Source organism: Acanthochromis polyacanthus, chromosome 13 (genome assembly GCF_021347895.1).
Source record: "Acanthochromis polyacanthus isolate Apoly-LR-REF ecotype Palm Island chromosome 13, KAUST_Apoly_ChrSc, whole genome shotgun sequence".
Classification (NCBI taxonomy): Eukaryota; Metazoa; Chordata; class Actinopteri; family Pomacentridae; genus Acanthochromis; species Acanthochromis polyacanthus.
In genome coordinates, this window is record NC_067125.1 from 31,845,066 (window position 1) to 31,858,914 (window position 13,849).

The following is a 13,849-nucleotide window of genomic DNA, read 5'->3' on the forward strand; positions in this document are numbered from 1 at the left end:
TGACAGTGATCTCCAGATTTCAAAGTGCGTTATGTTTTACTGAAGAGCTGGTGGAGACTAAAAACAGGAGGAGGTATAGTTTTATTTTATTTGCTAGGTAGAGACACAATTGACAGTTTTTCTTTTTTTGGACAACATGTTGACCTTAACAACTTGTTAACGTGATAAATGGTTGTGTTAACATCCTCTTGCACTGCACAAATTTGCCCAGAAAATCTATTTGCAAGTTCAAATGAAAGAAAACAGCAGAAAACTGCGTTGCACTTCGATCCACTAAAAGATATTTTTTGTAATAACACAAGCCTGTTCACTGTGGTTATCGCTGTGATTTTTTTTGAGTGGCGTTTATGTTGAATGTTGTTCCACACCTGTGTAGAACGACATGTTCGTTATCAAGTCCCTCAAATATAATCAGAGACTTTATTCAATATCACACTTTTCATCTTGCTCCTTGTAGCATGTCGTTTTGAATTGAGCTGAAAATTTAGAGGCAAAAAATAATTTGCAACGAGAAGACAATGCCGCTGTTTTTTCTGCAGCGGGAACACAGATAACTCACCATGATACCGGAGCTCTCTAATGAGTTGATTCATACTCCAGCAGGCAGGAAAGTTTGAGGGCATTCTGCCGTTTTCATAGTCCCTGGGAAGATATAAATCTGTCATCTGGAAGACAATCTTCGTGATGACAAATGCAGTCTTTTGCTTCTCGCTCTCATCCTGCTGCTCTTGTCTTCCTCCCATCTGCTCCATCGAAGGTGATAAACGTGTTAGTGTGATGGAAGTGGCTGAGACCCGAGAGGAAGGTGATTCAGAGAGAGATAAACAGAAAACAAAAGCATGCTGGAAACAGAAAAGAAGCAATCCTTTTTTCAGACGATGACATTTGAAATCGTAGTTACACTGACAGAAGGGCACACTGGAGGGATCTTAACAGAGATCAATAGATCAATATTTCATCCGTCCACATTCAGCTCTAGTAGACCCCTTCTGTAGAGGCCTTTCATCTTTCTGGGGTCAATTTTCTCTTCCTCTCACTCGTAGATAAGTTACGAAATTTCTCCAGGATGACAACAGACATGCTGATGCACTTTGTCTGGGCTTTAAGCCACTGGAATTGGCCAAATGGTGCTGCTGAGCTACGGCACTGTCAACTTTCCTCGGGGTGCTTTCTAGTTTAGGTCATTTTGTTGGGAGAAGAAGGATTTTCTGGGAGAGAGCTGCTAAATACCACTAAGCCTCATAAAGCGCATATTGACTGGCAGGACTCTCAGACCTCTGAGAGAGGAAACAGAAGAAAATGAAAACACAAACGCAGACAGATTGTCAGAATCCCCCTGCAGCAGCTGAGTCTGCTGCAGATGGGAAACAATGGCTTGACTTTTAACCGCAGGAAGGTGGTTTATTCCACTGAACTGCACCAATAGAAAGATAATTTTGTCAGTTTGCCTCAATATCAGACAAATTTCTCACTTCACGTTGAATTCAGGAGCCGCTCAGCATGTGTGCCGTTTTCTCAAATGATGAGGTGAGTGAAGCTCTGCTATTTTCTCTGACTATTTTTCCTACATTCTGCTGAACGCAGCTGTTTGCTACAGATTGGCAGCCACTACATATTCCAGTACAAAGCTATGTTTAAGATGCAGCACTTTATGTATTGGCTGTTGGAATGAGTGTGTAGTGTGATTGTCTTGTCTGCGTGGTCCGTGATAAAGCAGCCACATGACAGACTTTCTTTAAAGATATGACTGAGTCATGATTTATAGATTCTCTGCTATTTTGACATCAAAAATCTGAACTACGTTAGATGTAGCTGCAACATTTCCTTTTTTCCTTTCCTCCAAATCAAATAAATCGTATTTCACTTAATCAGCCACAGGAATTATAGTCTTTGAACTTGTAATGAAACCTATTTCAGCTTTCTGCTTCAAGGCACTTCTTCAACCCTCCTACAATAATTTTATCTCTCTGGGTTTCAGTGAAGAGTCGGTATGTCTCTCTCTCTCTCTCTCACACGCACACACACACACACACACACACACACACACACACACACACACACACACACACACACACACACACACACACACACACACACGTTTGTACTTCTATCTTAGTGAGGACATCCATAGGCATAATGCATTTCCTAGAGCCTTACCCTAACCATCACAACTGATTGCCTAAACTTAATCCTTACCCTAACCCTAACCAAACCTCAATTCATACCTGTTCTCTAAAAACAAGTCTTCACCCTCAAACATGGCTGTTTCAAAGTGAGGACCGGCCAAAATGTCCTCACTTTGTAAAAATGTCCTCACTTTGATAGTTAAATGCAGAAATTGGTACTCACCATGTAGCAAGTACAAGTACACACACACACACACACACACACACACACACACACAGTGTTTGAAAATAGTCAAAGAAGTCCAATTTCTTGATTGGGCTCAGTTTAAGGTGCCTCCCGATTTTATTTGTAGAACTCTAGTACAGACCTTCACTTTGCTTTGGTAATTTCAGTCAGTGTTTCTCAAGATGTCTTCCATCAGCTCCCTCCACAAAGGCTGAAAAAAGTTCATGCCCCTGTGATTTAATTTTAATCAGTCATTTATTGTGTAATTTGTGCATAAAAAGTAAGCTATTTAAAATACTGAATATTACTTATTTGTTGACTTTAGATGCTCAACAAGACCATTTGCTAGAAAGTCATGATTTAGCTCATACTTCAGTGCAGTTTTCCAGTTAAAAGTCAAGTTTTTTTTATCTTGTTAACATGTCTGTCTGGTGTTTTATTTTTATGGTGGAAGACATGTCATGAGCAAAAGAAGCAGTGGATGGCTTGGCTGAATAGTTCCACTTTGAAGCTGCAGTGTACTGATGACTGTAGCCCAAGTTTCATACACAACAAGCCTAAACAAGCAATCCTGCTGAATTGCATGCTGGGTTTTTCCATGTCATTATTCTTCTTTTTAAGCGTGTGGTTGAGTTACTCCAATTGTTCCGCATGATAATGTGCAGCTAAAAGAAATTCTACTGCGTTTTAGGGGAGCTGATGTGCTCCAGCTGCAGCAGAGGTGGGAACTTTAAAGAGCCACACATTTTCCAAGGAACAACAGTGCAGAGATCCATCTAAACCATTTCAAGGCAGGAAGGGATTATTGTCATGAGAAAAAAAAAATTCTAAATATGTAATTTTAAGGTTCTACATCAGTCACTGGAGGCAGACTTTACAATGATCCCATTTCCCAGGACAAACACTCAACAAAATTAAGAGTCTACTCTCTTGCTGTTGAGTCACTGAGGCTGTACTTAGACACAGCTGTGATTTGGAGCTAAATGCATCAAACACATCAGCATGCACGCACAGTCTTTGGTAAATTGCCATGCTGACGCTTACTAGGTACTATTAAAACAACTTCCATATTAGTTAAGAAGATGGCATACTATGATTTACAAAAAAGCACCTAAAACAAAAGCTGCTCTGGATGGTGCAAATGCCATTAGTTTTGTGAGCATTTTGTGAAAATAGGGGTGCACTTTGGACCTGATGATGGCACTAAATGAAAAATTATGACATCAGAAAAGTCACGAGAATTGATCCTCTGTGGACTTTCAGTATCTGCAGCAAGATTCCCAACAGTTCATCCGATAGTTGTGAAAATAAACCAAAATGTCAAGTTTATAGAGACACTACAGGAAAAGTTCGAGACAGTAGAAGAGAATTTTCTGGCTCCCCTCATTATTTTTCTGCTATAGGGTGAAAAATACTCTGGCTTGTTTGTATTTCCTAAACCAATCGCAGTCGTTGTCTGCCAGGCTGGGTGAAGGCTACAGCTTCGATGTTCACTTAAAATAGTGTCAGTGGAATTGTTTTGGTGGAACTACTGCATGTGGGGAGACAAGCGTTGCGATTAAAATGGATAATCCAGTGGGAAAAAATAGCAGGGCTGCCTTAGTGCATGATCCAAATTTTGAAATTTTCATTGTGGCAGGCAGACAAGTGGAAGGAGGAGACAAATCTGCCTAAAATGAGCAGCCAGTGGGAGGCTTTTACCCTCATCTGCTCTCAGAGACTCACCAATGCCATTCAACCTCTGGGAACCAGGAATGCCGGATCATGACTTCACACACAGTTCATTTAATCGTCAGCCTGTAAGACATGCCACTGCAAAAAGCAAAAAAAACTATTTTTCCAGAAGTGTGCTGCAAACCAATTCCTCATGTTCGCTGAATCCACCTGAGAGCCACCAATCACATTCGTCAACCATGAGTGAAGTATGTGTTTGAAACTTACTGTGTCAGTTATCACATCTAATGAATATTTCCATCAGTAGCTTCCAAAAAAAAAAAAAATGGCTTCCAAAACACACCAATGACTGAGCCACAATTAACTACAAACACGCTCTCATCAAACAAAGCAAAGAGTTTAGCTGCAAGCTGTCAGATTCCAGCAGTGTTTGCACACTAAAATACTTGACAAGGCTTTTGGAGGAGCTTTTCTGCCCTACCTCCCTGTTTCATAAAAAAAAAAACTCCCCTCCATTGATTTCCTGTTACTTTGTGACCAAAATAGTGCAGTGTGCCGAGTCCCTTGTGTGTGCTGATGTGTTCTAGACAAGCAGGCAGTCAGAAGCAGGCTGTGGGCTTAGAACCGAGTAGATGGGAGCCGACAGTGCGTGAGTCTGTGAGAGCCTCCCATGACAGTCGGTCCCAGACGTGCAGGCCAAATAAACAACGAGCGAGCGAGCACAGAGCCCAGCCTTGAGCCTGGAGAGGGAAAATAGAAAAAAAAAAGACAGGAGAGCGCTGAGGAATAAGATGACGCAGCATGCCGAGGCTTCCGGAGAGGGTAATGAGTTTGGCCAGGTTCCCATGAAATTCTGCACCCCACACGGAGAGAGGGGGAGAGGTGATTTTTGTCGTCGCCATTGGGATAAAATTAAAAAAAAGAAAAAGAAAACAAAAAGCCCCACAATCCTTTTATCTTTAGATGAGATGTGTGTTGTGTTTTTCCTGGATCAAAGGAGCCAAAATGTAATTACATGCTGTGGCTATAGATATTGCAGCAGGGAAACCACCTATGCCCCCGCTGTTTACTGTCACTAGTGACTCCTGGATCTCATGGTTATTCCATTTTACCCCAAGGATGCAAAGAACCATCTCTCCAAATTAAGAGAGATGAAGTGGCATTAGTGATATTGACCATATTCTCTGATCAATACCGCTGTATGCTTCTGTTATTGGTCTCTCTGGGTGAAGTGGTTCCTGCACTGACTCTTTCTCTCTCTTTGTTTCCTTTTCCCTTCTTCCTACCTCCTCTTGCTTCTGTCCTTTACTTGTCTGATCCAGAGGGTCTATACCAGCTGGGAGGTCCACGCTGTGCCCCTCAGAGCAGCATAGAAGGACTGGAAGACTTAGAGGTAAAGCCATTATGAGCAGCCTCTCACTGTGCTCACCAGCAGACAACAGCACATAGACGTGTCCATTTATTCATCTTCTCATGCAGCTCCACCGCTTTGATAAAAATGCTGCCTCTCCTCTGAAAAGCATCTCCTTTTCATCTCCACTTTGCAGAGCAAATGTAAGACGCATGTGCTGTTGCTCGTGGTGCACGGGGGCAACATCTTGGACACGGCAGGCGGAGACCCCAGCACAAAGGCGGGCGACGTGGCCACGTTAGCCTCGGTGCTGGAGAAGGTGACTCGGGTGCATTTCCAGGCTGCTGCCGAACACGTAATGATCAAACTGGTGCCGTGTCCGGCCGTGTGCGCCGAAGCCTTCTCTCTGGTGTCCAAGTAAGTGCTGTTGCCAAACGCAGAGTTGCACTGACCTCATTTACACTTGACATTTCAAGTGGCTCATATGTGGATAAAACCTAGAAGTGGTTTAATACAGTTGCATTTATATTTAGCCACACTGGTGACCAACTAATAGAAAAGCATGACTACATAACTGGAGAAGGGCACAAGGGCTCAGTGAATGGTTTGATAGGTCTGAAAGTGATGTGAATCATGTGTGCCTTCACATCATCAAAACATGAGATGAAGTGAAAGTATTAATAAAGTATGATTTCATCCTTCCAGCGTAATTGAAACAGAATAATTGATGTTAATGAGCATGAACTCTTAGAGTCCGACAGATGCACTTCACATCCAAATTCACATCCCATCTTCTCAGTAGATTTGCTCTCAAATTTAGTGCAGTGACTTGGAGCAGACCTCAAATTAAACCGCACAGAGTGACCTTTTCAACGATGCTAGTTGCTAATCTGTGCAACAAAGTGTCTTGAATTTATATCAGATTTAATCACAGCTAAAACCTGCATTCAGCTCTGTGTCCGTCTCCACATCCATTACTCTTGATGGAATAACTCCAGAACTTGCCATTGCATAAATATGTCAAAATTAAGATATGTTAACATCAAGTTATGTTAAAGCTGCTGTCCGGAGTTTGAATCGCAGCGTCTCCTAAAACACTGTTGGTCCCTCCCTCTGATTTCGCCCCTTTATTTGTGCACGCGTGCAGTACCTGAGAGGAGTGCCCGGAGTGCTGCATCTTGCCTGTTTTGCTGTTTTCCACTCTTCTACATTTAGTACATTTAGTAAATAATAAAGGAATTACATTAGAATGCTGCATTGAGTCTAACTTGTCCTAATACCAAAAATATAAATAACATGAATCTGCTAGGACGAACGAGTAAAGTTTCAATATGTGATTACACTCGTGTATCCCTCTCGATGACGTTGTTTATCAAACTTAGTGCATTTACGCGTGTATATGTGTTACATTGTTTATTTATTTCTATCTAGAGTTCAGAATTGCATGACTCCTCTGACGAAGAGTATGTCCCAGACGCCCCAACATCTTCCTCCAGAGGTCGGGCATCTAAACGAAGCCGTCAGGCTTCGTTTAGATGCCCGAGCCCCGTCAGGCTCGGGGTGCTCGCGTCGCTCCCCGACCACGGGCCAAAAAACATCCTGCAGTCTCTTGGCCTGAAAAGCCATGGGATTGGTAACTTTTCTGGAAGGTTGATGCTACGGGTACGGACCCGTACCCGTAGCATCTGTACTAGAGGTACGGACCCGTTACGGTCACTGAAGAGCTGGCGCCAGTTAACTACTATTTGCTGCACATTACAGGCAGTTTATATGAATGACTTTGACGGCGAACATTGTATAATTTAACCAAAAATACACCGTCTCCTCTCACACTTTAGACATTGCAGTTTTTACGCTTTTAGACGCCGTGTCTAAATTGTTTGAAGTCCAGTTCCTATTAATTAGTTTACCGCGTTCAGTGGTGGAAGCGGCTGACGAACTCCATTGCAAATGTTCCCATTTAATTTCGGACGCTAATTTACAAGATAAAGTTAAGGATGTCGAATATGAAACAAACACTCATGAATGGTGAGGAGCAGCTCTTTAATTGGGCATGAATTAAAAAAAACACAAACTCGATTTACTGTGATATTGTGAGATTTGTTTGTGGTTATGTAACTTAGCCATTCAACAGAGTCCGCTAACATTAAAGTGACTGACGTGCAGTGTCTGTGTTGACAGACGTAGAAAATACGTCAGGGTTTTGTTTAGGTTGTTAATATGTAATAGTCTGTCGCTACTTTTGAAGGTAAAAAAAATACTTGTAGTTTGCTGGCTGTTAGTTCCGCCATTTGTTTTGTTTGCTGTTTGTGCTTTATTAGAACAGGGTCACGTGAATAAAAAGTTTTGCTATTTTTAATAGTAGTGCTGATTCCAACCCCCAAATCGCTGTCCGTGAAAAAGTCTGATAATGATATTCATAAGACATTATGCATGATAGAAAAGAGAACAGCAGATGACTGACATGACAGGCTCGGCACGCAGATTCACCTCGAATCACGGAAGCGCCTTCATCACTCGGATTACCAAGCCGGCTCATTAATATTTATGTGCGTCGGATTACCAGCCAATCACAAAGCGCGTTCATCAGCCGACTCATTAATATTCATGTCCGTCTCATTAATATTTATAGTAAGGTAAAGTGCCGTATCCGTAGGCCACAGGCTACGGGTACGGTCCGTATCTGTAGACACTACCTTTCTGGAAGTTGCTGAGCCCTGATGCTCTCTCCTCCACAAGCAAAACAAATGTGCGCAGGGTTGCGTAGTGCGTAGCCACTGTTGCCAACTCCTCAGCAAGGAAAGTCGCTGTTGGTTGTCCTAAAAGTCGCTAGAAGTCGCTAAATGACGTCATCACCTAATTTGCATATTTCCCAGTTTGCATGTAATTGTAATCAACGTTGTAGGAGAGAGGAATAACGTTGTGGAAGAGACAAAAAGTGAATACAAAACACCCAAAAATATGTTTTTGTACTAGAGGCTAAATGCTGTGGTTTATTTTAGCATGACAGTGAAGAAACATTTTCGTTTATATGTCTAAATAATTGCAATATTATTCTTTACTCATAGTGTTCAGCCTTATCTGCATAGTGTTTTATTAGATAGATTTGTTTTGCCATGCATTTTATTATTTTTATCCTTTCAAGTCATTTTAAATTGTTACTTGACATCAATTAATCCTCTGAATTGCAAAAATTGCAGCATATTTGAAACATTATGTTTAAAAACATCATTTGAAAATGGAAAGATTCACCTGTTTTTCTATTTTCTGATCCGTACTTGAACTCCTCATCTCTGTTCCACCATTCCATCAGAAAACCTCTGAAATTTTAGAAGCGTGATAGTTCATTTCCCAAAAATATTTATTTGTACTAACCAGATTCTGGAAAAAAAAAGAAGCAAAATTCTAAGCTCCTCAGTGCAGCCTTGATGTCATTAGTGACTCATCTGCAACCAACAGTCACATGAAATCCAGGAACCTTTAAGTTGAACTGCAGGCTGTGTTTACACAGAGCGGAGGGGTACTATATGGAAATAAATCTAAGTTACAGTTGTGTAGCTATCTTTTGGTTTTCCGCTGTTGGCTACACCTGTGGGCACTCGGGAAAATGTTGAACATAATAATTCAAGGTTATTTTCAAGTTCTGTAAAAGAAACGAATAAAAAAAAGTCAATACTCAGTGTTTCTTTTGTTAAGATTTATGGCAAACTGCATCAAACTGCACAAAAGACATTTTTGAGCTTCTCTCTGGTAGCCATGGTTGTGCTGTTTCCATAGAACTACAGGACTTTATATTGCTGTGAAAAAATGATCCACAGTGAGAAAATATGTTCTGGTGAAAATAAAAAGCCCAGAAACTGTAATTAACTAGCCTAGCCGCGCTAGACCCAGCTCTGAAGACGCAAGGGTCTAGTTACCCTCGGTAAGCCTCGAGGTTGGATTCTCCTAAAACTGGCCGACAAATCACCATGAAGTGTAGAGTCAGAAGGCGGGCGTAACTAAGTGACGACAGAGGCGCGGCGATTCTGACAGAAACAACCGGAAGCCACTAGCCTAGCCGCGCTAGACAACCCACGGCAACGAATTTAATTCTCTGCCAGGCTCGACAACAAAAACGACAACAGTCGTTGAGCTCCATTAGCACCGACTCTGAATAATCTTTCTGTTAACATGTCTGTAATATACTTGAGCTTCACCCATTGACTGTATAAATAAGGCTTCACCGAACTACCGCATCCTCTGATTTCCGGCGCTCTACACTGTTGCCAACTCCTCAGTAAGGAAAGTCGCTGTTGGCTGTCCTAAAAGTCGCTAGAAGTCGTTAAATGACGTCATCACCTAATTTGCATATTTCCCAGTTTGCATGTAATTGTAATCAACGTTGTAGGAGAGAGGAATAACGTTGTGGAAGAGACAAAAAGTGAATATAAAACACCCAAAATATGTTTTTGTACTAGAGGCTAAATGCTGTGGTTTATTTTAGCATGACAGTGAAGAAACATTTTCGTTTATATGGCTCCGTAAGTCTGGATGAGATCTGTAGTGACTTTGCGCATGCGCGATTCATCTATCGTCTGGGCGCAGAGTGATGTGGGTCTCCCCCTCCCCTCACTGGGACTGCTGCGGCGTTACTGGACTGACAGCCTGTGCTCTGGGAGGGGGAGAAGCTCACAGCAGCACCTGACCTGCTGCTTGTTGAAAACAGTAACTGCAGAATGAGCCGAGTTTTCCTATCAGAGTCTCCAAAACGGCAGAAAAAGTCGCTAGATTTGTCACTAGTCGCTTTTGACCAAAAAAAGTCGCTAGGAGCTTTGAAAAGTCGCTAAATTTAGCGAGAAAGTCGCTAAGTTGGCAACACTGTGCGTAGCTCGCCCACCTCTGCATGGGCTTGCTTGCTGTGCGCGTAACCGTTGATTGACAGCATGACAAAGCTGAAGCTCGAACTTGATTGGTCGGCAGCGACCGGCGCTTTTTGGAATAACATGGGGGTGTATGAGAGGAAGGCGGAGCTCAGGAATAAATTTTCATATCACGTTATACTAACTTTATATTATAGTATCGAACTGGACCAGGGGTCGGCAACCTTTAACACTCAAAGAGCCATTTCGACCCGTTTCCCACAGAAAAGAAAACACCAGGAGCCGCAAAATCCTTTTGGCATTTAAAATGAAGACAACGCTGCATATATCGTTTTTTTTTTAACCTCTATGCCCTTGTTAATCAGTCGCGATTACTTAATTACAAAGCCTCTAATTAGATAGATCCATTTTTAATTGTGTCCTTCCACTAATATGTATCTTACTTGGTTAATGTCATTTTTGCTCCTGGACCTCATATGTTACATAATGTTAGCTGGAAATCAATATTTTGCGAATGTCTATTTAACTTGTAAAATCTATTTATCTTAAGCTAATAACTTTTCTCCAGTAAGTCGCTGACCTATTTTTCCAAGACGACACTCCTCTGACTCTGACCTGCTGCCTGGATGTGACATCGAGCCGTGTTCTTGCGAGTAACGTGTATTACCCTATCATGAGTACTTTTGACTCAAAGACAAGACGTGTCTTTCTTGGAGTGGAGCTTTAATATACAGGCTTGCCATTCTTGAGTACAAAACGATGTGAAACTACAGGCGTTGCTTCTCCAGGAGTAAAATTTTAAAAAAGACATGAAACGTGTGGGAATCGGAAGCTCCGTGTTCTCTTTTTGCATCAGCTTTGCGCTCTCATGTCACAGGCACAGCACATCCGGTGGAGTGACACGTCAAAGTAAGAGCGGTAATTTCACAATAAAATTCTCTATATTAAAATGCATTGAAACGCACCTGAAAGGCAGAATAATGTATTTTCCAAAGTTACAGGGAGCCACGACAGAGGGCTGAAAGAGCCACATGCGGCTCCGGAGCCGCGGGTTGCCGACCCCTGAACTAGACTAACACATTTAAGCTTTGTTAAAAAAATGATACATAAATTGAAAACAAACGGAAACTCCGGACAGCAGCTTTAATTAGCATGAAATGGATTCATTGCATAGATATTAACATATCAATGCAGTGATATGTCACATTTTCCTGGTTTTCCACCTCTGCAAGTAGGCGAATGAACACTTGAGTGAATAAAATGACGGCAGTTGTTTCCATTAGGCACTAAGCACATACATTTTTTTCAATTTTGAAATCATACATTATCCCACCATCATGTTTCTGACATGGCCACACAGCACTCCCACACAATTATTATGAAGAAATATCTCTACTGACAGCACTTTCTGGTGAGAAACATGTAAAAACATCACATATAGTATAAAAAAATCTGCAGTTATTGTATCAAATGACAGAAAACATGGAGACAAGTTACAGTATTTGGAGCTTCCCCTCATAAAGATAAGGCTTAAAAGTAAAACTAGACACAAATTTCGTCCCAGAACCCCAAAAATACCATGACACCTTGTGTGCAAGACTTTTTCCCTAATTCTTGACTTATTCCTTTCACTGAACCAGAATTTCTCCGAGGTACCAATGTTGCGTTTGACATGTGACATGGAAAACAGCCTGTCACACCTTAAACAGGGTAATGTCATCTTACTTCTGCCTTCTGCTGCTACTGGAACAGCAGAGCAGCCTGAACAACGCGCCTCGGACAGGTGTGATAAACGGCTTATTCTAGGAGCAGCTAAAATAACACAGCGTCAACTAAATGATCATTCATAGCAAATGGTCATTCTGGTGGACTTGGTGGAAATGCTCTCGGAGATTCCAAACCGCAACCAGATCTTTATGAGGGGATGAAATGTCTTTTAACAGACACATGACCGATGAATTTTATTAAAGTCCACAGTACCAAAGGCTTTGCACATAAGGAGATGGTGTTAGTGAGAAGAATTAGGCTCGTTGTAGGCCTGCATTATTGTGACTGGATGTTAGTAATCAACTGATGGATCAGAAAACACTTGGAGATGAGCCACGCCTGCACAGAATGCATCATAGAAGATCGGCACACAATTTATATATTAGATTTCCAACTGACTTGATCTGGACTTGCTGAACTTGCACGTTTACATTCTACAGCACCTTGTATGGTATTTTTGCACTACCTTAAGCTTTTACTTTTTCATATATGTTCAGCAGTGTGTGATCAGTTTCATCAAATAAGCTATCTTCTCAAGAATAAGTTATTCTTCTGTTTTCATTGATATATTTGAACATGTAATTTTTCTACTAGATTTTGTATTTTATATTTGCACAGCCCCTAATGTCTGATTTTGTGAATGCACTGATAGGATTGCTTCTTAATCGTGTTATACAGTGTGCAATGAGAAAAAGTAATTATATTCTATAGCAAGGCGTTTCCGGAGCCATGAGGAGACACTTGATTTACATCTGATTTAACAGATTATTGGTTGTAATTTTTACTCAAGAGCTTGTCATTTGTTAGAAACTTCTCATTTTACTTGTATTAGAGAGATTTTAGATTTTCTTCATCTGATTTTAAGGGTTTACTCTGTTCACAAAATGAACATTGCGTGGTTGACAGTGACATGTATCAGCAAAAGAGGCTGAAAACATTCAGATTATAGACAACAAACTGCAAAAAATATATCAAAGTTCTAATCTGTTGTATTGTAATGTTGGACTGATTTAATTCTTGAAGTATGTAGCAACACCAAAACTTCTGGTGAGGGATGTAAGGATTCTTAAAATAACATCTGTCCAGATGTTTCATCCCTGACAGTCTGAATATCTGACAGATGAGTAATGAAAGCTATTGTCTTGTAGTTCTTTCTACTGCAATAATTGATGTATTGATATTGTCAGTGTGTTTTTGCAGCATTTATGGAACAGATTAGCTCAGCTGGTGTATATGCAAAGTGATCTGATGCTGATTTACATGAGACATTCTACTCTGTCACCAACTTCTTTTTGCAATTCTAGTTGACTCTTGACATCAGATAGCAACCAGGATGCAAAAAATAAAAGTAGAAATAAGGAAACAGTCCTGCTTCTGTATCTAAAATTCTCACTAATGACGCCTTCATTGACTATAAAAGAAGATAAATGGGCAACACAAGGCTTTATTGTTTAAGGAGACACGTCAAGAAGTGTGTCCCTGCAGGAATTAGCAGATAGATGCAAAAACAAAAAAATGCCCAGTTTGCTGGAGGTTAATTGAGAAAACACATTGACCAAAGCCCACTAAACAGACAGTGCTTGTTCATTTGTATGCTGGAGACATTTCTCAGCCCTCACAAGAATGCGGGCATGTGGAATATTAAACTCCTAACCTTTTTAAATGTGCTTGTTTTTAATTGTTAATTCACCCCTTTAGTACTAGAGGTGGGTCCTTAGTGGACAAAATTAATGCCTAAATGACATTTTACGGTTTCCACTGATCCTGAGGCCTCCGCAAGAAAAGTCTGCAATGATCTGTTTGGCTAATTAGATACAGATACTTTGTATTCAGGTTTCATTTGTGG

General features: G+C 41.0%; 1 protein-coding gene across 1 annotated transcript in view; it reads left to right on the forward strand.

Annotated features, from left to right (window-relative positions):
- pitpnm3 (PITPNM family member 3) overlaps positions 1–13,849 on the forward strand; it is a 126,860-nt gene that overhangs the window by 63,173 nt on the left and 49,838 nt on the right. Inside the window, 2 exon segments of the mRNA XM_051957498.1 lie at positions 5,349–5,419; positions 5,574–5,794. Coding sequence (XP_051813458.1) covers positions 5,349–5,419; positions 5,574–5,794 — 292 coding nt within the window.